At 41.2% G+C, this 26,416-nt stretch overlaps 1 protein-coding gene across 6 annotated transcripts in view; it reads right to left on the bottom strand.

Annotated features, from left to right (window-relative positions):
• Window positions 1-26,416, bottom strand: part of LOC101946771 (sodium channel protein type 5 subunit alpha-like) — a 323,447-nt gene that overhangs the window by 170,848 nt on the left and 126,183 nt on the right. For all 6 annotated transcript variants that reach the window (XM_065582696.1, XM_065582695.1, XM_065582701.1 and 3 more), the window contains 4 exons: window positions 12,763-12,904; window positions 10,978-11,175; window positions 6,581-6,763; window positions 3,786-4,187 (listed from right to left, as the gene is read on the bottom strand). In XM_065582696.1, coding sequence (XP_065438768.1) covers window positions 3,786-4,187; window positions 6,581-6,763; window positions 10,978-11,175; window positions 12,763-12,904 — 925 coding nt within the window. The remainder of the gene's footprint in view (window positions 1-3,785; window positions 4,188-6,580; window positions 6,764-10,977; window positions 11,176-12,762; window positions 12,905-26,416) is intronic.

The following is a 26,416-nucleotide window of genomic DNA, read 5'->3' as shown; positions in this document are numbered from 1 at the left end:
ACCAAGAGGAGAGCCATTTTATCTCAAAACACACGATAGTGTTCAATTTATCAGCTGTTCTGCATTTGCTCCACAGTTTAGTTAATTTGTGCACAGTTCTTACAGTTCTCTTAAATAATGAATCTGTAAGGCACCGGGCTTGCTGCCAATTAGCTTTTAACTCCAGCTCACATTTTCTGGATAGATTAGATATTAAACCTGTTTCACAGAAGACACAACATCCTTCACATTGCATCACTAAATGAACATCTGTTGCTATAGTGCCTTGGCGTTATTTCCTAGACAACCACAGAAGTGCCAGCAGCGCTCGCTCCCACCATCTAGTCCAGTTAATTTTCAACATATGTTTTTAAAAGAAGCTGGCAAATAAAGAGCAATGCTAGCAGAGTTCAAAATTTTCCTAAGAACCCAGTTCTGCAAAGCACCAAATGTCCCCTGTGAAGTTCTGACCGCAGGACATGGGGGGTGCTCGGCATCTTGCAAGATTGGCACAGACAGATGAAAGAGGGAACACCACTAAACTATCAACATTTTTCTGATTTGGTTCAGGCTATTTTCATAAACACACAAGTAAATGATCCTTCCTAAACCTTGTACTTCACAGCTGTTCCAGTTGTGGCATGTTTCATAGAAAGTTAAACTGAATCAAAGTAAACTGTAAAGTTTGTTGTATTGGATCAATCTTAATAAACTTTAAATAAAAAATGAATAAAAAATTATAATGGGCATACTGCATTATCTCAGAATCCCATTATCTGTATGATTAAATATGTAATTTATTTTAATGGCTTTAGTTTTGTCTTTTATTTATTATTGGGAACTATACTCATTTCCCCCCCTTTCCTTCAGATGATGCATTATAATTCATTAAATAAATGCCTCTGCAGCTATCCTATATACTGTACGGTATAACCAGAGATGGTCCATTACTCCCAAACCCAGATCCTGAACCACATTTTGAGGATAGTCTCTATTTCTTAAAGGGCCAAAACAAAAATTCCAAATCCAAATATCCTCAGACTTCAAAGAGTTAAAGATCCACATCTGGATTTTGTGGCTTGGTCCCTACTCTAGCTACTACACAGCCATGCTTCTGTCATGATCTTAGCAGGGTCAGTAACATATTATGAACAGGGATCCTAGTTTTCCATGTTAGAAAAGCCAAAAGTCTCTGATAAAAAAACCCCATAATCATCCACATTTTTCCAGGATTAAAATGAAACACTGAACTTTAGTTTCCCTAGCCACAATATATATAGGTATCAGTTGAACTAGAGTGACCATACATCCTGTTTTGGCTGTGACAGTCCCATTTTTAAGCCCTGTCCCGGACATCCTGATTTTTTTGGCAAAACTGGGCATTTGTCCCATTTGCTCTTGCTAACGGATGATTTTCAGATGGCAAGAGCAAACGGGACAAATGCCCAGTTTTGATAAAAAAGTGAGACACCTCCCGCCTCCCCCGAGGGGGGTGCAGAGGAAATGTGAGCAGCGACGCCAGGCACTCGGGCTCAGGCAGTCCCACGCAGTGTCCCATTTTCACTTTGGGAAATACGGTCATCCTGACTTCAGTAAAATTTAGTTAATAGTTAATATATGTTTTTATTTTTTCACAAAATGTAAAACCGAAAGATTCTCTGTAAAAACGCAAATTCCACGTTTTTTCATGGCAAGTGGATTTCTAAGGTCCCTGATTATGGCCCACCTAGCAACAGCTTTCAGAACTGGTCTTCTTCCATGTTTTTAAAAATAGGCTGATGTATCAAAATAGTTACATAAAAGAGAGTGCAAATATTTGTGGGAATATCTTTCTCTTTAATGTTGGGAACAGAAAATAGAACACAAATACTGTTGTTAATCGTACTACAGACTATTCATCTTCAAGTTTACGAGTGGCTCTATTTGCAAGACTGTGCAGGGTACACCATCGCTTAAGATGGTGTAGCCTGCTCCACCAGTGCAGCTGACTTGCTCCTCAGCCCAGCACAGAGGGGAGGTGGTGGAGCTCTGGGTCAGGCTCTACCCCTGTCCCTTGACAGCCTCTTTGAAGCACTGTGCACCCACTGGGCTGTTCAGGGACTGCCACTGTTGTAGCCCCTTTTGCAGGCCATGCAAGAGGAGAAGGTCCTTGTGCACTCCCATCCCCCTGCAAGCCTATGTAAAGGCCTGTCACAATCTCAGTCCGGGGAAGTAAAATGCAATTCAGGAAGTCTCCAGAAAGGGAGCAAAAGAATGACACGTTGGAGAGAGGCAAACCCATCGGAGGTTTTGTAAAATGTCTGTATTAGTGAAGCAGAAGCACATATGGATTCTATAAAAGAGTTGGTGCAGGAATGTACTGGGGTGCTGAGAGGACATGCTGGAAAGTACTGAATGTCTGGGGGCGGAGGAGGAGAGTTGTATGGGGAACATTAGAGGTCCTACAGGGATCTCATTATGGGGATCTCTCCAAGTTGGGTGGGAGCAGACAGGGAGTCTCTAGATGGGTGCAGGATCCTCTCAAGTCCAAAGCTGGAAATGGAAGAAGCTGCACAGCTCTGGGGAAAAAGCTACTTTACATATCACTTGTTGATAATCTGACAATAAATCCAGAGCAGACCTGGGCATTGACAAGGTTATGCAGGTCGACTTGTCCACACTGCACCTGCCTCTTAAACCTGGCATTTACTAATAGCAGCTGATGTTTTGCCAAGTGATGCTGCACAATGAGGCCCTAAAAGCACTATCCTTGTTATTTTTATTTTTTTAAAATAACGTGGCCCTTTTGAGAGGAAAGCCAATTATTTTTATTATGTTGCTCCACCCCAGTACTCTGTGGCAAAGACTCTGCATGAAGTCAAAACCCAGTTAATCATCTGCAGTTCTAATCTGAGATTTATTTAAACTGGATGCTAAAGTCTCCCTGGGAGCTACCTGGGATTTATAAGCAGTTCTCTCCCCGCAACAGTTATAGAGTAGCCAATGGCTAGATGTATCAAGGTAGGACCCTATAGGACAGGGGTCGGCAACCTTTCAGAAGTGGTGTGCCGAGTCTTCATTTATTCACTCTAATTTAAGGTTTCGCGTGCCAGTAATACATTTTAACGTTTTTAGAAGGTCTCTTTCTAGAAGTCTATAATCTATAACTAAACTATTGTTGTATGTAAAGTAAATAAGGTTTTTAAAATGTTTAAAAAGCTTCATTTAAAATTAAATTAAAATGCAGAGCCCCCCGGACCGGTGGCCAGGACCTGGGCAGTGTGAGTGCCACTGAAAATCAGCTCGCTTGCTGCCTTTGGCATGCGTGCCATAGGTTGCCTACCCCTGCTATAGGAGCAGAGGGGTGTATGTGTGTGGAAATCACATCTTTTAAAAATACTCCTATGTGTATGGAATGAAATACACATAGGAGTATTTTTAAAAGATTGGTTTTGGCCACCAGACAATGCCCAAGGTAGAAATGGCAGAAGGAACCCATCAGACACCTACCACATGAAGAATGGCGTGGGGAGATTTCATTTTTCATTAATATCCACATTTTTTAGCAAAAGAATCCAGATCAAAACCAAAATACAAATACAGCCTCCACACAGAATACCTCAATAAATTCCATCCAGTGGTCATGGACTTCTCTGAGGCTGCACAGGGTGCAAACCAATGTGGGATTTGGCCCATGGTCTTCACATAGTTTGTATGGGAGGATTTTGGTGATTGTTTGAGGTTGTTTACAGATATCATAGCAAATGCCAATAACATTGGTGAAAGAAACAAGAATGTAAACCATACAAAAACCATACTGTACTCACCAAGTCGCCTGTCCCAGGGTTTTCCATAATAACTGGGGGCAGCAGTAACCCTGAAGGAGACGTTGCATCTGGGTTGTGAGCCCCGGTGCCTCCTCCTATCAAGGAAACCACACCATTGCAATCCACTGAGCTGTTCCTCTTGCCATTCTGCATGTAGTTTGGAGTAGGAGGGTGAGAGCTATGGCTTGCTTGACTTTGCATGCTTGAACGTCTCCCAGTCCTTGGAATTAAGAGTGAGCCACGCTGGCTTTCATTTTCCCCGGCAGTGCTGATCTCATCGTCGGCAAAATCTGTTTCGGAGCCAATGTCTCTGCCACGGAATCGGAAACTGAATATACTTCCATGGCTGGTTCTGCGCTTCACTGAGTTTGCATTTGGACCATAGCTAATGTCAAGGAGAGTCTGGAAGTCCCCAGAAAGGAAAAAGGGGAAAAGAAATAACATTTTGCAACACAGTTTTCAGAATGATGAAGGTTTTGAGTTCTTCCATCTACTGCGGGAGATCAGTAAGTCCCTTTTAAATCAAGTGCCTCAGATAAGGATTTACTTTAGATGTATTAACCTCAATACAGTTTTGAGATTTAATAACCATTCCTAGCCATGAGGTATTAGTTTAATACGTGGCTGTTAAAGATGTACTGAAATGTAAAGGGCCAAGGCTGTGTTCACTTAGTAGCAGAACACTTTCTTTGCTCCTGCTCCCTCTCCATGCGATTAGAGTGAAAGGACATGGGGGAGGGAGACGAGAAGTATAAGAGTGGTGTGGATCGGTGAATCCAGCCCCAGTTGAAGGTGTCACAGTACATCTTCACAGGTGGCTAAGGAACAAACTTTGAAGTGAGAGAGCAAGAGATAAAGAAACAAGGGAAGAAATGAATCGTAGGGAGAATGAGAAGAAGAGGAGGGAAGAGGAAGAGAATGAAGACGAGAAAAAAAAGCAGAGTGAGAAGAGAAGACATGGTGGATTCTGGAATAGTTATCCCAATGTAAGTGTATCACCGTCTCTTTCAAGGGGCAGATCATCTAACTACAAGGCAATATCCCTTGTACTTAAACAATGGCTCTTTTGATGATACACTGAATCAGCTAAAGAGAGACTACAAACCTGAGAAATCATCAGCAGTGATTAAGCCCAACATTGAACAACCTTTTATAAAAAACCCTAAAAAGGAACACTGCCTTACTGAAAATAATGTTTGGAAATGCACACAGGCTTAGAGCCTGTAACTCTTCTCTCCTATCTCTAACATAGGAATGAATTAAGAGAGAATATTTGGTGGGGAAATATAGGTTGTTTTTTTTAATCTTTGTGGCCTGTACTTAATTACTTCCATCTGAACTTTTTTCATGGTCCAAATCTTTATTAATAAGGATCAAAAATGTTCACTATCTACCATCTCAGTCAAACTTTCTGGGCTTGATTCTGATCTCACACAAGATATACACCATTGACTCCAGTGGAATTATTCCTGATTTACACTGGTGTAAGTAAGAATTATAAAAATTCAGGCCCACTGTATAAAAAGACACCTCATTTTGACTGAGACCATTTACTAAATGGTCAAAAATCCATATCTGGGTTTCCATGATACAGTCATTGAAACTGATTCCTGATGGCAGTGTGCTTACAGCAGCTCAGATTTCATTTGAATGATGATGATTCAGTCTTATTCCCTCAAACCATGCCAGGCACAGCCTTACAAAGATGATTTACTATAAGCTTTGAAATGTTACTTCCATGTTCCTCATGCATATGACATCCAGGGGCGAAAAATGAAAACAAGAAATATAACCTAAGAAACACATTAACAAGTGTGCAGCTCTGGTTCATTCTGGTATTTGGTACCTTGAAACCCACTCAGAATGAATCAAAACAGCAATTCTAGCTAGCATTAACAATTGTATAATTAGTAATGCAACCCACTCAATTAATTAAACAATATCAAGAAAACCCTCTCAGGATAAAAAACCCTAATGTGTCAGGCATAAATGTTGTGAGCTGGGGAATCATTAATTTGTCACATCTACTTACATCACTTTCACATTTTCCATGCACTTTTTTATGGTTGCCAAATGTCCCTAAATTTACTGACAATAAAGTATTGAAAGACTTAGCCCATTACATGGCTATTCAAAAACAACAAATAAACTGCTTTAAACTTTGCCCCCTATTAAGCGTAGACAAATGTTAATATCTGAAACCATCATCAGTATCATCACTATCTGCAGATTCACATTCACACATATCAATTATATTAACAGAATAACTTTTTAAACAATGGGCTTACCCATATTCTTTTTTTTCCCTACAGTATAAAGTGAAAACAATTCCAGAACATTTGTACTGAGAGGTGATAAGCAAAAGATTAAAAAGCAAAGAAAACTTTTCAAGTGTCCACTGTACATCATTAAAAAGCAAAAAAGGCACTAGCCCATTAATAGGGATATGGTTGCCATAACTGGATGGATTACAATTTACAATGAACATGTTACCATGAAAATAAATGAGACTGGGGAAATTTTGAAATGTTTTAAAAAACAAACAAACAAAATAGTGACAAAAATGCTTTAGTGGGCATTTTAAAAGATAATTTTGAAATTAGAGTAGATAAGTTTCTCTCCACAATTATAACATATAGAATTTGTGCAAGCTAGTCACAGTGCTCAGTGTTTGATCCTTGTTTATTGTTAAAGGTTTTTTTGTTTTAATTACAGTACTACCATTCAGAGCCCTGATTATTCACCAAGATACAGAATGAAGCAAATTGTCATTGACATTTCAGATAATGACTTACCATTCTTCGCTGACCACAATCATACTCAGATATGGGAACCTTTTGGTCTTCCCCATAATCTTCTACCCCCAAGGACCTCTTTTTCGTTCTCCTATTTCTTCTCTCTTTGGCATTTTTGGATGCTAAAGGTGACATTTCAAATGAGCTAAGTGACATTGAATCAATTCCTCTAGCAGCCAGTGCCTAAAAAAATGAACATAGCAGATATACCATTTGCAACTTTAGGATGTCAGTAAGTAATAATGATTATTCTTTTTGGCAATTAGTTTTCATTGATACGTTTCAGCTCACAGTGAAGGTTAAAATGATATAAAAAGGGATTGGTCACAATATTTAACTAACTGTAAAAATACCCCATTTGACTTACCATGGTCTTAAAAAAATTCTATCAGCTCCCTCATTTCAACATTGCAATAATCTAACATCTCCACTTATCTACTTGATGACTTACCAGCAATACATTCAGGATACTAAGTTTCCAGTCTAAAACTGTAAGCGCACATGTTCATGTCATGTTCTCATCCAAGCAGTTTTCTCCTTGCTTGTGCTTAGGCAGAAGCGTGGCAATATAAAATAAAATAGTTCTGAAGTACTCAAGAATGAGATTCTTATATATTTCAACAGCTAGGGCTCCAGTGTGGACAGCCAGCACAATGTGTGTGTGCGCACACACACACACACACACACACACACACACACATCATACGTATGCCTTCCATCCAGAATAAACGAGACTGGTAGAATTTTAGGCCTACCAAGCCTTGGCAGTGCCCCTTTAATCAAAAAGGGTGAATCAGAGTGGAGCCCAGCAGGCTGCCATTGGGCTATGCATTGCAAGATCTCTGTACTCTTCACAGGATGATACTAACAACACTAGGTACTTTGGCTGACACATTTTTATAAGTGAAATCTTATCCCAAGCAGTGACAGCGCCAGCTCTGATCAGGGATCCGAGGCAACAAATGCAAACCATGGGTGTAAAAGAAGATAAGACAGACTTTTCAACTCCACATGCCTCTGCATCATGTTCTCCACGTCAGCTATCTTATGGAATCACTGCACAAAAATTCTGATAACAGGAGAGCTGCTAGAAACCCAGCTGCGGCTGAATTCAAAAAAGCCTGCCAGCACAAATCAATGGTCTTGAAAAGCCAGTGGAAAGCCAGGAAAGAAAAATCAAAATATTAGAAAAGAAGCTGCAGACCCATGATGAAGCATTTGATGAGAGTTGGGGATTCTCTCAGGCACGAACAGGGAGTTTTGCGCCTCCAAAGAGACTACTGAAAATTTGGTAAAAATCAGACTTGAGCAAAACAAATAAGATTAATTTTGGGGGTGCCAACCAACTGGAAAGAGCCACACCTATTGATTATCTACTAAGCAGGGCCCCTATTTGCAGGTTCTTTGCCAGAATACAGAAGGTATCAGATAATCACTGAACAATGCTACAGGTTCCCAGGTATAGTGGAATTAATGAATCTTCATTGTTATTTTCTGTAAGCCACCAGACTCAAACAAGCAATCACCCTTAAGAAATAGAACATACTCCCACTCCCACAGGCGTTAGTCAAAGTAATGCAGCAAGTTAATATTTGTAAAAAGAATCAGTCATGTATTTTAAGGAGTGGGGGCAGCTCTATTATCCTCCATCAAACAGATTACAACACAACAGCAAAACTTAACTCTTTTGGGACACATATTCCATGAACAAACTTCTTAGAGCAGAGAAAAAGAGGGAGGTTTCAGACGCTTTTCTGGGGCATTGTTCTCATATGACATTGTCTTTCTAAAGAAGTGCCTGTGTAGCTCAAAAGTTTGTCTCTTTCACCAACAGAAGCTGGTCCAATAAAAGATATTACCTCCCCCACCTTGTCTATTTGAGTCAACTGATTTAATCGGTATGCTGAGGTATTTTCCCTCTCGTAGACTCAATGACTCTTTTGGAGTTAGCTTCAGTCATAGAAATGTGTTGGACCAATTGCATAAGATGACTGATCAGCCCCAAGCAGACCTCTCAATTAGAGCTGCGTTCTCTTTGTATCACTTAGCATAAGTGCCATTCTGAACAGTTTAAATTTTCCTTTCTGCTTGCCATAACATTTTCTTTATCTCCAAAAATGGTGCTATTAAGGTTGCCCTACTCTTCCCAGTATGATACTTTGTTTTCAGTTGCTTATAACTTTGCCAAACGTTTAACTGTTTGGGGTGAAATTTTCCATACTTGCCTCTGGCTGAATTTTTTTTTTAGAAAGTTTCAGCCAAAATGATGAAGCTGTTTCTGAGAATGAGGCTAAGAAAAAAATATGTTGTTTTGCCCATGATAAATAATTCTGGTGACCTTTTCTTTAAGAAGCTCTAGTGTCCCCATGCTTTGAAGGGGGGAACTTGAAATTTGAGAAGGGTCCGTCCTTTGCATCAGAGATGTGCCTTTTGCTGTTCTGTGAAAATCTGCCCGAATTTGGCTAAGTTATAAGCCTTTGAAAAAAAATCACAGTTTTCACATGCTCAGTAGACACTTGCTAGAGCTCAGCAATTCAAATCCCTAAAGAATTTGTCTGCACTGGGCATGTTCCAGCCTGGGGGATGAGCAGGATTTTCCCTGCATTTACAGCTCTGGGTTATGGTGGGCCAGACTCCGGAACTGAGAGCAGGGTGCCTCTCCTGTGTTCTCAATGACCTCTCTTCTGGGCATAGGCAGCATGGAGGAGGAAGCTGCCTGATTCAAATTCAGAGGAAAAAATAAAGACAGACAGACCTGTGGGGGAGGAGAGTAGAGACAAAATTTGGTTGGAGGCTGGCAGGTGGGGAGGAATGGGAGAGACTGGGACTGCCTGGATGAGGACAGTGAGAGTCAGGGGCCAGAGACTGGAATGGAAGCCAAGGGATGAAGACTGGGACTGGCTGGGCAAGGAGACTGGGACTGGGAGGGAAATAAAGGAAGGACTGGGAGCCAGTGGGTGTGTGGGGAGACTGAGATTGTATGAGGTGCTGAGAGGAGATGGGGGCTGATTGGGCCAGGAGTAGTGCTGGGAATGAGTGGAGCAGGGGAAGGAGTTGGGGTGTGAGGAGCAGATGTGACCAGGAGCCCAAGTTAAATCAAGTTCCATTTCATGTTGTGGAAAGCTTAATCTCAGGAAGTACCTGTTTAAGTGTCTGTAACATAGGATTTTATCTGTACAGGGAGTCCTCGGACTTACGACACAATTCGTTCCTCAGAATTGCATTGCAAGTCGAAACCGCTTTTCCCATAGGAATCAATGGTATGAAGGAGGGATTGGATCCTGAACCAAAGCTTGCTGCACTATTTTCACCACAATAACCCAGATTTTTGTACTAAATGAATTATAGATGTCGAATGTTGCAACACCAATGTACTTACTGTACACTGTATTTTGTAAACAGCATTCAAATAAACATATAAACTCACATATGCTGTTCAGAATGCCGGCAACACAGGCTCAGAAAGCCAGGGAGAATGGCACACATGCTGAGCCTCAGCCAATCACTGTTCAAGCTTTCTGACTGGCTGAGCCTGGGGCTGTGAACCAATCAAAAACAAGCGGTGACCCTACCCGGCAACAAGCTATCCTGCTGCCTCGAAGCCGATCAGAAGCGACCCCTTCCAGCTCCATCCCAGTGTAACGCAACTAGGAAGTGATTTCAAGCAAACTTTATGCAAATCGAGCGTCGTAAGGGCGAAACAAGCGTCGTAAGGGTGAAACGGGCAGTCAATTGAAAAGCATCGTAAGTGGCGTCCGACGTAAGTCGGGCGTCATAAGTCTGAGAACTCCCTATATAGGCCCAAAATTGTAAATATTTTAAACAGGTGACCCTACATATTCTCCCATTTGTCAAACAATAGGATATTAATAGTGGTTTGAAACTGTAAGATTAATAAAGCAAATGAAAAAAGAATGTTAGTTAACGTTCTTGTTGTACAGAAGAGAAGTGTGGCTACTTTAGTCCAGTTCCACACACAGTTTTTGTTCCCGTGTAACTACTGCAGTTAGGGACATGATGTTTACCAAAGCAGATGTACGGTACAATCACTAATATGGACACAGATAGACCAGTATAAAAATGCCTTATATACCGTACCAATATCACTGTGTCCATAATGTTGGGCAGGTGGAGGGCGTGGGGAAGTTGCACAATTTTAACTATACTGGTAGAGGCAAAGCAATACAGCTTTTGTGTGTAGGCAAGTCCTTACTGGCCACAAACATTACCATTACATTTCTTCTAGAAAAGATTGTAACCCCTCTGAATAAGACAATAACCAGCCACTCATTTTCAATAGAGCCCTTATTTCATTGGTCTTATATGTTTAGAATAAAGATTGAGTGTTGTTGTATTGCATGTTCAGGCTAAGATTAACCAGAGAATAGTTTACAGACCTCCTGCTCTTTCTTTAACATTTCCATGGCTTCCCGAAACTTCCTTTCCTTTGCCTCTGTTTCAGCAATAGTGGCTTGGTTCTGCTCTTCATAAGCCATGGCCACTACAGCCAGGATCAAGTTGATCAGATAAAATGAGCCCAGGAAGATGACCAGCATAAAAAAGAGCATGTAGATCTTCCCAGCAGATCTCAGAGTCTGCAAGCACAGAAATAAAGAGTCTGATGCATAGTTAAGTTTAAAGTTTCTACAATGTTTTAAAAGACTTATATTTACTTTTAATTAAATTAGATTTTTGCTAACAGCCTGAACAGAAACCCGTTCAATATAAAAACTATCACATCATAGGAAGTTACACTCTCATCATGAAATTGCCATAATTTAATCAGGTGATCATTGTGTCATGCAGCAAGATGCATTTTATAATGAGTGTTTTTTCTCATGAATATTGTGTTTGAGTTTGTTCGATAACAGATAAACTTATCAGCAATTGCAGGGAAAACATTCTTCACCTAAAAAGTCAGCACACTTTCCTTTGAATACAGACCTTCAGAAACTTGCCACCTGGATATAATTTTTGTGTGCTAATACAGAACCTGCCCTCAGACAGTGGTACATTTCCTAAATGCTAATTGTTTAGCCGTCCTTTTTACAGTCACAACTTGAACCTTCCAAATCTGTACCTGTAATTTTCCACCCATTAAATGAATTACAGTTATTTAATTGGCTTCTATTTCAATGTATTACTAGTTTTCATGAGATAAAAATAAATTGTGTAGATGGTGGCACAGGAAACTGGAGTCCTCAGTTTATTTGAAGAACTGTATAGCATGGTCTATGGCAGTACAGCCTTCCCTGATTTCTATACCAAAGTGCTTCAATCTTGACATGGAGAACCAAATTTTCAGTGGGCACAAACCCATTTGCACACACAACCATGTGCATGCAATTTTGTGCCTAATTTCTGCATGCAGTTCCTGAGACTTGCACATACAATTACAGCAAATGCATGCAAGAATGAGTATTTAGTTGACCTGTCCATTTGCACACACAGTTGCTACAACTGTGCATGAAAGTTACAAGTTATTCTCAGACAATTTTTGCACATGAACCCCAGGGCCTCCTTGATGGAAAATTTGCTCTGGGGAGAGCACTCCTAGGGGTGTGGGTACAATTTAGTCTCCTTCTTCATTTAATTCGGTCAAGAAGCATGGCAAAGGAAGTGATGTTTTTTGTCAGGTGGAAACCATTCTCCTTTGAGCAGGACTGGGATCACCAACTCATTTTACATCAGCCACCAAACAGTCATTACACGATGACATCTTTCAGATTCAAACAAGTTACCCAGTTCTTTCTCCCATTTACCAATCCTCCTTAGCCATCCACTGACAATCATCTCCTAAAAATTCACTGCAGCAACTGAGTAGGATGTACACAGGAGAGTCGTTCATTCTGTGTTTAACTACCACCAATTTTCTCCTAACTTCAACTACTGACTTTGGACTTGTACACACAGTGAGTTAGTGCATAGCAAGCCAGGGCATGAATCTACATCACACTAGCTTGCCACTCACTAATTTGCTATGTAGGCCTTGTGCACTAAAAGTTCTGTAGCGCAGTTCAACATGCTCCTGTTTCACACAGCAAGATAGGGCGCATCAAGCTAGTCTGCTGTAGATTCACACCCTGGCTTGCCACACACTAACTCGCTATGTAGACAGATCAATATATTATTGTAAGTGGATGACTGATTTATTTGATGTTTTAACGAAAAAAATCTGATACCTGTTGATAGAGACGCTCCCAGCAATCCTGTGTCATCAGGCGAAACAAAGAGAGAAAGGCCCAGCCAAAAGTATCAAAGCTTGTATAGCCATGATCAGGATTTTCACCAGCCTTTAGGCATCTATATCCCGTTGGACAGGTGCTACAAATAATAATAGAAAATAAAGCTAATTACAGGTGGCTTCGATGTGGAGGAACTGGTTTTCCTACAGATGACACTGGCTGCTTTCAGCTGAAAGTTACAGCCATAGAAACATACAGGCAAACTGTTCCATCTCATGTGAAAGTTCAGATTACAAATTACATTTAAGGTTGAATGCTTACAGTACACAGAGAAGATCCACCCTAACCAGGTGAATTGAGGATTGATAACCAAGTCACTGACTATAACAATAAATAAGGCTTCTCTTACCCCTTACAATTATCTTGAGAACGGCTGAGATGCTTCTCTTACCCCTTACAATTATCTTGAGAACGGCTGAGATGCTGGAACCGATCCTCAGCTGGTGTAAAGTGACAAAGCTCCATTGAAGCCACCTGGATCTGTGCTAATTTATGACAGCAGCGGATCTGGCTCAATATTCTTATGTGACCTGAGCTGTCCACCCGTCAGCCTGACCTTCTACTCGCTCTCTGGGACCAGTGAACCTTTCATCTAAGCGCCCAACCCTTCAGTTCACTCACCAGAGGAGCCGGGGATTTCACATCCTCTCCAAGAAAAGTCCTTACCTAAACGGCTGCAATGACTTTTCTGCTTCTCAGGAAAGCTTCTAGTCTGTGCATCTTGCAAAATTCCCTTATTACATCGCATGCCGCAAGCAAAACATTCTCTCATTAAATTTCACAACTCCTTACAATGTTTTTTCTAAAACACTATGCCATACACAGCAACAAAGTATATTAATTACAACTAACTCTACCAGTTACTAAAGCAACCATGTAAATAGCAATTTGGTAAGGGTACCAGATCCATCTAACAGGCAGGAAAAGAGGAACACAGTAGAACTTGCATGCCTTTTTTCACACAGTTGTTCCAGATGCTCTCTGTTTATGCTCTGGATAGGTAAGAGCCTACTAAGGGTCTTATAGCTCTGTAAAAGCTCTGGTTGACGTGGTTAGGAATGGCTACAATAATGTGGCTTTGTGAAGGCATTTTAATGACAAAAAACAATTTCCAAGAAGTGTTTTTGAACAGAGCAATATGCTCCGCATTGAAGTTGGTGAATTTGAACCTCTACCTGTGAAAAAGAAGAATCAAATTTCTCTAACTTGTCTATAGTCAGGGCTATTAATCAGCAATATCCAATCAGTTGATCCTGTAAAACACTTCTTCACCAGTCATGTCGAGTGGCAAACATGTCCAACAAGTATGACCTGTCTTGTACAGAATAATAAGAACCCTCTCACTCTATTACACAATAGAATGTTTCAACCATAATTGCTTTTTAGCACAACGTTTAACAAAACAAAATATAGACACCAAACCAAAAAGCAATAATAAATAAAAATAAAAATAAAATAATAATAATAATAATTAAGAAGAAGCAAATCAAAGTAAATCTTTGAATTCAAGCCAAAATTAGAATAGATTCAAAGTCAGCCATGTGGTGGTGGGGGGGAGGAGTGTCACAGTACTGTTTCCTGAACAGAACAGCTATGTATATGGTATAGATCATATCTTTATATTACAAGGTAGCCATGTGATCTTGGGGTTGAGATAATTCTTCAGTGCATTGTCGGTGGTTTTATTATGAATTCAACAACACTTTCAGAAGCTTAATCTAATATCATTAGTCAAGCACAAGGTTTTAAATAAATCTGCTTTGAAAGCCAAAAAACAAAAAGAAAGAAAGAAATATTGAAGCTTTGCAAGATTCATCCATATCTATCTTTGCATGGGACTTTAGATGGAGGTAGAAACCCTCCACCCCATAGTTTACATTTTATTAACTGTGCAAATGAAAATATAATCAGATTATGTGTGCTTCAGTGGAGCCCTGCTGATTTACGCCCTCTGAAGATCTAGTCCATATTGACTATGCTACATGAAGAAAGCAGAGACATTTTCAATTCTTTTGCTCCCAGTCTAAGAAAAGTATCTCCTTCTTGAGCTTTCCTACTTTGGTTCCCTTTGTTGAGATCCACAACTCCTGCAATTACTTTGATTTTATCATTACAGGCTTGCAGAAGAGGAAAAGGAATAAAAATCCAGCTGTTCTCTTTTCTAAAATCTGTGTGTTTACTCTGAATTTGTGGGCTGACCATTTCCTTTGTGCAACTTAAACTTTCAAGTAAGCCCCCTATCCCAACAGGATGGCATGTATTGTCACCAGGAGCCAGGTATTCATTAGACTTCTGTCATTCACCTGATACTGCAGACACCTAAGAGTGTCCATGGTATGCTTAGGATATTTTTCCAATGATTTGAGGAACCAATCTTCTTGACTCTAAAGAAACATTCATTTTGTTTACTTTGAGGCAGCGAAGTTTTGTAAGGCTCATTCCCTTTTTCAAGAAAAACCGACTAAACTTTGCTTGGGTTTTTTTTTTTTTTTTTTGATCCAAGCACGGAAAGGCTTTCCTCAGTTCTTCACTGAAAAACAATCCCAAGTGGTCCCACTGGGTTGTTTCACTGTGTTCTTGTTTATTTTAATCACCCAAAGAGAGCAGGTATTGCTGAAACATCTGAAGAGAGCTGTATGTGGCTTGAAGGATATCATGTTTCATTAACTTTGGGCCTAGCCTTGCTCCAAATGAAGTTAATGGAAGTTTTGCCATTGACTGCAAGTGAGCAAGACTTTTGTCTCCAAATACAGCACAGATAAAGGATTTCTGGAACACTTTCTCTCTGGAGATTAAAGTCCAGAGAGAAAGTTCAATCACTGTTATGAATAGGTGAAAGGCTGTGGCTAAAAGAGAGGAAAATATTGAGTTTTGGCCACTCACATCAAATCTCAGATAAGCCTCATAGCACCATGAGATTGGACTGCACTGCCACTAGAAGGTCCCCCTCAGATTCACTACCTGGGATGACTTCTTTCTGGGTGGAAGGGTACTGGACCAGTTACTCATATGTATACGGGGCAGTTTACTGAAAGGGTGCCTGTTTTCTCTTTTGAAAAGCACTAGGAATGGTGCTGTAACCCTTCCTGGTGCTAAAGAGAGTGACAGAAACCTGGTCTAATATCTTCTGTTTGTAATACAATACTAATTTGTGCAAGTTTACTTATGCTTACAACTCCCTGCAAGATGGCAGTCTTCCCACTAACATAAGATGACCTGACAGGTATATCATAGATTGCTAATACGAAAGAATCTTGTATGACCATGGAGTACACGTACAAAGTATGCTACTGGGGACTTGGCAGTGTTCAAACTTGAGGGATGTCAGTACTAAAACCATGAGCCTCTATCACTTGAACTGAAGAACTCCATTAACCAATATCTGTACTAGCCTTTCATCCTTTTACACCAAAAGGAGACACTTGCTCGCACCTGAGATTTCCAGTGAGCCTACTGTAGAAAAACTCCCCCACAAAGAGTAGTGATCCATAGGATGTGTGTACAATTTAGAAACACTGCATGGAAAAGAAAATTTTTACAAGTGGCTGCGTTCTATGAAGAAGTCATAAGGGATCTGTTAGCTGGAAGGGCTCCAGTTTAAGATTATTCTTTGGGAACCATCCCTATTCCCTCTGAGGTGCTTTTCTTTTTAAAAGGGAATCTCAGGATTTCACTTAGGATATTAAAGTCTTCCCCTTTGGATTTTCTAGCAGACTCTTTAGGCTCTATAGTGTCAGGAGAAAGAGTCTGACAGGATTTCACTGAGACTGGCAACCACAAGAAGCTACATTAATATAACATCCTTCACAGGGTTCTGTACAATTAATCACAATACAATTACAGTGTCATCGATTAAGAACAATTAAAAGCACTAATCTACCCATCCATCCATCAGGCCATAATCACCATAGTTTGCTGGCACCCATACAGAAAATTAAAGGACCTAAGAATAAACCTCATTTTAAATAATGACACAGATTGGGCAGTCCAGGTAGTAATAGCTAAGGGACATAATTACAAAATGCTCTGGCTCAAGACTTTAATCTGGACAAACCCAGTAACCTGCTGATCCAGGCTGTAATGAACTACTTGGGCTTTACAGTGAAAGAAGATTGGTGAACTACTGTGTGTTGGATCACAGCATTTCAGAGCTTGAACATATACAAAGTGATAGCCATATGGTACTAGGAGGTAGCAATTCACAGCTGCTAATGTTGTCACCCCCCGAAGTTTCTAAGCATATGAGGGGCTGTGCAGAGGTCTGTACTCTCAATTGTCCTAGGAGGCAAAAGTCCAACTCCATCTATTACATATGATGGTTTATAAACAGACAGCAAAAGTTGGAGGCAAATAGACAGGTACAAACTGGACTGTTTAAATTTTAAAAACTGTGATAAGGAATCTTCATAGCTCCTGTAAAAGTTGTGGGTTGGCATATCAATAAGCTGAAAGATTCTAAAAATGAGAGGAGATATTTATAGCTGAAATCACCGAAATAAAGGTTAATTGGTAAATTTTAATAGGTAAATTTTAATAGAATGAGAAACACCCCCTTAGGAACACAGCGGGGGTAAAAGCCTGAGTCCCCCCCACAGAAGGGACCACTGGACTTCCAAGGCTTGTTTAGGCTTGAAGCCAAATAGGGAGTGTAAGGGAGTATTGCTGGACTTACTAAATTAGCCCAACAACGATAATTGATGTGAAACTGGAGGGTGTGCTCCCTGAGAGGCTCTGACAACTTAGGCAATTAGCTGAAGTCTAGGTATCACACAGAGGGGATTGCATATAGGCTCAGATTGTCCACAGACCTTTGCATGCTCACTGGTTTGCAATCACAAAACAAATCGCCCCGCCCCCCTCCCCCCAAAAAATCCCACTGGCTTTCAGTTCAGGCACATGTAAATCCTATACCCTGAGAGCCAGATCACGACCAAACATATGCACCCGTGCAAATGGGAGTAAGAACCCCCTTTACCCCGTGTGGCCTCTCCAGCCCCCGACATCAGGCAGGCAGAAGTAAACAAACCTTGTGCGCCCACAACTGCCCTCGCAAGGTGCTGGGTGGGGAGTGGGCACTCTTGGCTCCACCCCTAGTGCACTAACCAGCAAAGGGAGGTTGTAATCTACTATTGGTATGGGCCAGCAGCAGACTGCTACACCTTTGTAGCAAGGGGGAAACTCCTGTTCTGTTGCTTGGGCAGCATGGGAATGCACTGACCCTTAACTAGGGCAGACTGTAAATGTGTAACCCCCACCCACTCAGTGCGGTTGACGAGCCCGCTGTGCCCTGGACCAATAGAGCTGGCTACTTTAGCTCAGGTAGTACTGGCTCATGCTTTTGGACCCAGAAGTCATGGATTCAGTCCTTGATGCAATGATCCACTCATAGATGCGGCATTTCAAATATACAATCTCACCCTAAGAGTGGGGTACTAAAGTGTGCACCCTGTAAACGATAGCATTTTTCACAAGATTGTATCCATGCTTTCTTGTGTTTTTTTTACACTGAAGTGAGGAGCTCTCCTGCCACAAACACACTAGTCACATTCCAATCTGATTTTAACCAACACAAAGTAGATGAAGAGTGTGTTAGTTACATCATAACTTAATTAAGTTCATTTAAAATATGCTATCCGCTTCGAGGGATTGTAATAAGATTATTAGTGTTGCATATTAAATTATTTCATAATTGGATCATGAGCTTCAAGAGTTAAAAGAATGCATCTAGCTCTTTACAAAATGACATCATCTTTAATGGCATTTTAAGAGGCCAGAGTTTTAAGGAAAAACAGGAATTCTGCCTTTGCTCTGCCAGCATTCCCAGCCTTTACTACACATCAGACAACTGGGCTCACTCCTGTTAGATGCTGAACACACCAGCCTACACAGCATGCTGAACACACCAGCCCCAATCCAGCAAAGCATTGAAGCGTATTTCATTTTAAGCACAAGCAGTCCCATTGACTTCAGTGGAACGACTCACACTTAAAGTTAAGAGCACACTTTGTTGCTTTGGGGCCAGCATGCTCAGCACTTTGCATAACTAAGCCCTCAAAAAACCTCCAGATTTTCTCCCAGGCTGCCTTTGTGCATGGCAAATACTCTCTGATAAAATAACAGCAGCCACTACCTTATTCTCGAGACTCACCTCTGCCGAGATGCCCAAGAGACCCAGCCTGATGATCATAGTTAAGCAGCCAATGAGTTGTAGCTATTGCTTTCCCCCTTTCCTCCCCACCCCTTCCCCCAGGTAAATAACAAAGCTGAGCCAAATATTCACCAAGTTAATTTACTTGCAACCTGTATCCTTAACCTTTACCCCTTTGTCTGTTTGCGTTTTTGGGTAGCAAACCCTTCTGGCCAAGGGATTTCTCTTCTGTATGTCTGTACTGCACCAAGCATAGTGGGGCCGTAATCCTGAATGGAGCCTTTGGATGCTACAATAATACATAATTAACAACAACAATAGTAAATGGAGGCTTATTAATTTCAGGCAAACCAGAGCTCTAGCTAAAACAACAAGGAGTCCGGTGGCACCTTAAAAACTAACAGATTTATTTGGGCATAAACTTTCATGGGTAAAAAACCTCAGCTGTTATAGCTGTCAGCAGCAGAATAAAGGAAACTGCCATTGTTGCTTTCTGCATATCCTCCTCTTCATTTCAACAATTTCCAGCACAGTTGGGGCTGTGTTACACGACACAGCTTCTTTATTGTCAATGGAGTAGTGGCTGTGGGAAAGGATGCTGTATACTGAATGATATTTGTGGTGATGCAAGTTATTCACCTCTCTCAAACTGCCACAGTTCAGGTGAGAAATGCAGCATGGGGCAGTGTAAAGCAATGTACATAAACCGAAGTAAATGAACTGTCCCATTCCTCAGGATGGGGCACATTTACTTACCCTCTTCAGAGGAGTGTGGTGAGTGTCTTAACATTTGTGAAGTACTGTGAAATCATTGGATGGAGGATATGTAAGTGCAAAGGGTTATTATTACAGTTGAGGGGCATCAGGCTATAGCATCACTATGATACGCTGTACAAAAGTGCTGTTAATATGGCTGCAAGTAAAGTTCATCATTAAAATGCCACTTTTGTATACTTGGTAACTATGGGGGAAAAAACAGGTCGCAGATGGAATTTTATGTATTGGTATAGATTGCCTTAGTGAAACAGAGCAACACAACAAATACCTTTATAAAGATACTTTAAAACAGATTAGGATTCATTTTATAACTTTCAAATGTTTTAAGAGGAATTCCATTCTAAATTCCTTTTATTTATAGACTAAGATGAGAGCAAAAGAATTACAAAGGTTTATATATATATATATATATGTTATTTTTAAATAGCCTGCTAAGAAAAATAATCAAGGTCACAGTGAGAATAAAGGTAGCTAAAGTTTCTATAGCAACAGTTACTAGGATGCAGTTGCCAAAGGTGCCTTCTTTTTATATCCTGAAGTAGCTTTAGAGGCCGATTTTTCTTCCCATTCACTAGCCGTTTTGGCAATATCAGTACAGACATGATGCAAATGTACTTGCATTGTTAGTAGGATACAGTAGACTACAGCCTAAGAGCTGAATATACAGTACATGTCATGCAAAAGGGGAAAAAAATGTTAAGTAGCCTGACCTTGAGACTTGAAAAGAACACCACTGACTGAAAAACCACACTGCTTGGAAAAACGGTTTTCTTACTATCGGTCCAAGTAGCATGTGAGATTATTATAAATGAAAACAAACAGAACAGAAGGCTACTTTTATATTTTGCTGCCCAGTTTGTTTACTTGTGCATTTGACAGCACTTTGTGTCTAGTCAGTTTCACAGTTTCCCCTAGCAGATAATTTCCCCTGTTGTTTGTGTGGATCTTTCACACCGCCACAGGGGAGAGAGAAAAGAATTCTGAAAATATAGGAAAATGTCATTGTAAAATCACAAAAATTGGGAGAAGACTCAGGGACAGGTGGAGAAGCTGAAACTCGTTTTCATTTTTTTGGGGGGGTGGGAGTAGGAGGCTAGGGAGTGAGGTCACAAGGAGATAATTGACTAATTCCATGCTGATGTGGCCCCTCTATATTTGTATCATATTTTGCTAAGGAAACACCAGACTTCAGGTTTATAAGCATTTTTACAAAATTAGCAAGTTACGATTTCAGTAAGAAAAGCGAGCAATCCCATAATGTGACTACATTAATAATACAGCAGTTTTTATGTAACTTGATAGAACCCTTTCATTGCCAGCCCTCCACCATCACGTCTGCCATGGTGGTATGGTCTAGTGAAGACAATGGGCATGTATCTGGTCCATTCAGCAGCACAGCGGGTATTTTCTAGTCCAGTGCTCAGGAGCAGCCAATTGGTTAAATGAAAAAGAACACTTTTTCCTTATTGTTATCAGTTAAAAACATGTGCCAGAGATCAACATACATGTTTTTTTGTTTGTTTTTTTAAGTCACGGTCAGCACCTATAATTCTGGTGCCCTTCTGGCCACCACCTCTGCTTATGGGCTAGAGCTGTGCTGCTGCAAGGAAAGGAGAATCCTTAAAGGGGCTGGAGCCACAGCCACATTGGTTTTCCAAGGAGGGTGGGAGGGAGTGGTGACTGGGCTGGAGGTGTCCCTACAAAATGGGTGTCCTAACCGTTTCCTATGCAGTTTAGGCCTCAAGCCAACCCTATTTATAGGGAATGCATGGCCAAATCCTGAAGGCTTGACTCAGTTTTCAGTCCTTACTCAAACTCCCATTGAGTTCATGCTCACTGTTTTCCTGTAGGTTATTAGTTTTGTCTTTTAAATCGAAAGCACGTGATACATGCTTTCCTGTTCATTACTAAAGAGCTAAATCCAAAATGCAGCAAGTGCTGTTGCAAGATACTTTTTCTGTCCTTTCTAGAGATGTAAATCTGGCAGGCCAGATGCCAATTCTTGCCCAGGCTGCAGGCATTAACTCAGAACTGACAAAACTGATAGTTGGAGACCAGACCAATTCACCTGTATGTTAGTTTTGCTCAAAATAGGTATTAGGCTTATAAAAACGTATTTAGTGTTTAGAATCTATGAAATGTTTGTAAGTTGCTGCATGCATTAATCTCACTCGCAATGTCTGAATTCCATGCTTTAAGAAAATATGTACGTTTTGCTTTATAACTTTGAAAATGTTTGCTCTGAACTTGTGATCTCAGGCAGGGAATCGTCTCCTCCCCACACATCCAGAAGGACTATCAAAATCAGATGAAAAGAAGAACAGGAGTACTTGTGGCACCTTAGAGACTACAAATTTGTTAGAGCATAAGCTTTCGTGGACTACAGCCCACTTCTTCGGATGCATCCGAAGAAGTGGGCTGTAGTCCACGAAAGCTTATGCTCTAATAAATTTGTTAGTCTCTAAGGTGCCACAAGTACTCCTGTTCTTCTTTTTGTGGATACAGACTAACACGGCTGCTACTCTGAAACAAAATCAGATGGGCCATCAAGGAATATCACAATACAATGGACTGGTTAATGGCCCTATCACACCTGAGAAATGCTATGTGCAAGGAAGCTTGTCCTGTAGATTTGGAAGCTGAAGGAAGGAAATAAAACAAAGCCACAGGATAATTTTCCATCTGTTTGAACTCTGACAGGACCAGAGACTCTGAACTGAAGCCAGAGATCCCCAGGGGCTGCCTCCTGGTCTGCCCTGAAAGACACTTTAAATTGACAGATCACTACAACTCTGTCACCCTTAGGATTTAGAGAGTAACTTATTTGTGTGTATATGTTTGCTTGTTTTAACCTTTAAATAACTCTTATCTCTTTCTCCTAGTTAATAAACCTTTAGATAGTTTATTACAGGATTGGCTAGAGGCATTGTCTTTGATGTAAGATCTAGGGTACCAGTCGATCTGGGCTAAGTGACTGGTCTCTTGGGACTGGAAGCAACCTGAATGCAGTGTGATTTTTGGTGTAAGTGACCATTTATCACAAAGTTCAGTTTGTCTGGGCTCCAAGATAGACTAGGGAGTCTCAGGGGACTGTCTGCTATTCCATGGTAAGACTCGTATAGTGATCCAGGAGTTCACATTTGTAACTGGCTTGGTGAAATCTAATCATAGAACACACCACCAGTCTGGAATATCTGCCCTTGTTTCTGACAGTCTGCCCTGAGGTAGGCACTCACAATCATGAGCCACTCCAGATAGCATGACAGTAATGATCACTCATTACCCTAATACACCAAGTCCCCCATGTCCCTTCGCTGGAATCAACTCTCCTTCCACATCAAGTTCAAGTTTCCAATCCTTTACCTCCACGAGTTTCTGCATCTCTGCACCACCTGCATCCCTGTTCTCATTTCCATTTATTCTCATCTTATTCACTCCATTGCTCCCAAGCCTGCCTGCTAGCTAGCATCCTCTGTATCATTCTCCACTCTGTTCTGTTTACCTCCTTCCATGGTTGGAAGACTTCCTCGACCAGTGCATCCATCAACCTCCCTTTCCTCATTCAAATCTCTCCTTAAAATGTATGCCTTCCATGGGATCTTTCAAAAATAAGCCAGCTGTGTGGGCGCATACGTCTATTTTGAGGGATGGCTGGTGATTCATGCCCAGCTCTTGGTCACACTGTAGACTGTGTTAATATCTACAGTCTGGCTGCTGAACAGGTAGTATGCAGTACCACCTGCTGCCACTAAGAAACTCCGCGGTTTGGAGGAAGTGTAGCCCCACTACAAGGTTCCAGTACACCTAATACCACCAGTGGCGCTGAAACAGCTTTTAGCCTATCATTATGACTAAGAGCTTCCATATCTTTGATCCATGTGCTGGATCTTTTCTGATCCCTCTTAAAATAAGGTGCTTAAAACTGGATGCAATGTCATAGATTTAGGGAACAGAATAAAAAGACCCCCAATATTTTAAATAGTTAACCTCTTTAGCAGTCAGAATAGCTGTTTTTGTTCCTATTATTTTAATCAGAAATGGGATAAAAAAGCTGTAATTGCAAAGCGGAACCAATTTGGATATTTCTGAAGGTGGCCATATTTTGAAAATCAAAAATGGGGGTGTTTTTGCAGATCTATGTTTTAGATTGTGAATTAGTCACACAACAGGAAAAGTATTTAAAAAAAATCATGGTGGTGTCACTACTTCCAACTTCTGACTCAGTGACACATGCTCATTTCTCAGAGGGGAGGATTTTTTCCCCCCAGTAACTAAGTGCTCTGAATGTATTTGTCATGAAACACTGAACAAGTGTCACTGACATTCACTTTGAGAAGAAGAACAGCTTTGATCTCATCCACACTCATTTGAGAGAGACAAGGTGGATTAGATAATATCTTTTATTGGACCAACTTCTGTTGGTGGAAGAGACAGAGATAACAAAAGTTGGTACAATAAAAGATATTATCTCACCCACCTTGTCCTCGTTACGTCCTGGGACCAACATGGCTATAACAAACAACAATGGAAGATCCATGCTCATTTGACTTTTCATTCCAACACTTTTCCCAACACTAAACCTGGTTTCCACTTCACTGTTATTCCTGGTAAGCCAGCAAATTCTGCTTGGTACAGCAATACATCTGGAACAAACATTTTGTAGTTAGATTTAAAAAAAACAAACGTGTTTGAATTGATTAACTATAAAAGGGGGCATTTCAGGTGTCCTGAAGAAAGTTCCTGGGACATACAGTTATTTTAATATACCCCTCCATGTCTCCATGACTTTTAAAACAGAATAACTGAAATATAGGTCTGGAAAGGCCCTCAAAAGGTCATCTAGTCCAGTCCCCTGCACTGTGGCAGAACCAAGTAAATCTACACCATCCCTGACAGGTGTTTGTCTAACCTGTTTCTAAAAATCTCCAATGATGGGGATTCCACAGCCTCCCTTGAAGCCTATTCCAGAGCTTACTTATCTTTAGAGTTCAAAAGTTTTTCCTAATATCTAATCTAAAGCTCCCTTGCAGCAGATGGAGTTCATTATTTCTTGTTCTATCCTCAACAGATGTGGAGAACAACTGAACAGCATCCTCTTTATAACATCCCTTAACCTATTTGAAGAGTGTTCTCAGGTGCCCGCTCAGTCTTCTTTTCTGAAGACTAAACATGCCCAGCTTTTTTTAACCTTTCCTCATAGGTCAGGTTTTCTAAACCTTTTATCATTTTTATTGCTCTCCTCTGGACTTTCTCTAATTTGTCCACATCTGGCACCCAAAACTGGACACAGTACTCAAACTGAGGCCTCACTAGTGCTGAGTAAAGCAGGAAAGTTACCTCTTGTGTCTTACAAAGGACAGAAGCTCTCCCACTGACATAGCGCTGTCCATACCGGCACTTAAGGGGGTGGCTAACTCACACATAACTTATGTCAACTTAAGCTGTAGCGTAGCCATAGCCTAAGTCCCACTTGTGAATCTAGCTGAAAGCGTGTCAGCTCCCAGCCCATAAGGTATGGCAGACTGCTGCTGGTGTGTTCCCCAGAAGGATTAAACACCATGACCAGGTCATTTTCATGCCCTTCCACAGTTTATTAATCCAAACAAAAGTAACACACACGCACACACACACACACAAAACTATTCCCCTGACCAACACAGTCTGCAGGAGCCTTTCACCCTCCTCCAGGGCCAGTCACAGGAACCAGCCTTCCTCCTGCAGCTTCCATCCAACTAGGGTCGTTGCTCAAGTTACCAGAATACTGGACATTCTGGCACTTCTGCGCATGACCCCTGCTGGCATGACATTGGATGCACGGTGTGTATGAGGTCACGCCACACGGGGACACCAGTTTCAAGAGCACATCGCACGTGAGGTCAGGCTGGTGGGGGCGGAGTGGCATGCTATTCAAAATGGTGTCCCCCATCTGATACCAGACAAAAGCATGTCCAGTTACCAGACAGGGGACAAACCAGCCAAAAAGAGGACTTTCCAGGATATAACTGGATGAGTGCCTTCCCCACATTCAGCTGAGCTCTCTCAGCCCTTTATAGGCATCATCTGAACCCTCTGCAACTGGGTCCAATAATCAAACAGGACCGCCTGGCTGCAGGCTCACAGACCCTTAAAGGAGCTGACTACCCCGTAACAGGCACTACATTAAAACGTGGGGCCAATGGGAGGAAACCAAGTCCAGCACCCCCAACCTTTTCTAAATCATGACTTCCTGATCCCAGTTTTCTCCAGCAGCGATTGCTCCCCCTCAGCCCCAGTGGCATTATGGAACTAAGGTCTGGGCCCTAGGTATCCTGCTGCCAGCCAGGACTCAAATCCACATATAAGTGGGACCCATGTTTAAACTACCACTGCATGGAGGGCCTCAGGGGACTTCTAAGTCCTGAGACCGCCTAGAAAATTCCCTATAGCCTTAGAGTCTAGCCTGAGCTTGGGCTAATGCAGTGTATTACTATCATCCATGTTTATTTACTGAGTGCTGACGTTGTACCTTTCCTGAAACAAATGTTGAGGAAGGCATGGCCCTCTGCCCATGGAGCTTACAGTCTAAATCAGCCTGGCAATAAAGATGAGACATACAAGACATGCAGGGGGAAGGTTGACACATCCAGTTATCCTTTGTGTGCATGTAAATACAGATATAGACAGTGG

This window comes from Chrysemys picta, chromosome 2 (assembly GCF_011386835.1).
Source record: "Chrysemys picta bellii isolate R12L10 chromosome 2, ASM1138683v2, whole genome shotgun sequence".
NCBI lineage: Eukaryota > Metazoa > Chordata > Testudines > Emydidae > Chrysemys > Chrysemys picta.
Note: the sequence above shows the minus strand (reverse complement) of the source record. Positions and strands in the feature narration are given on the sequence as shown.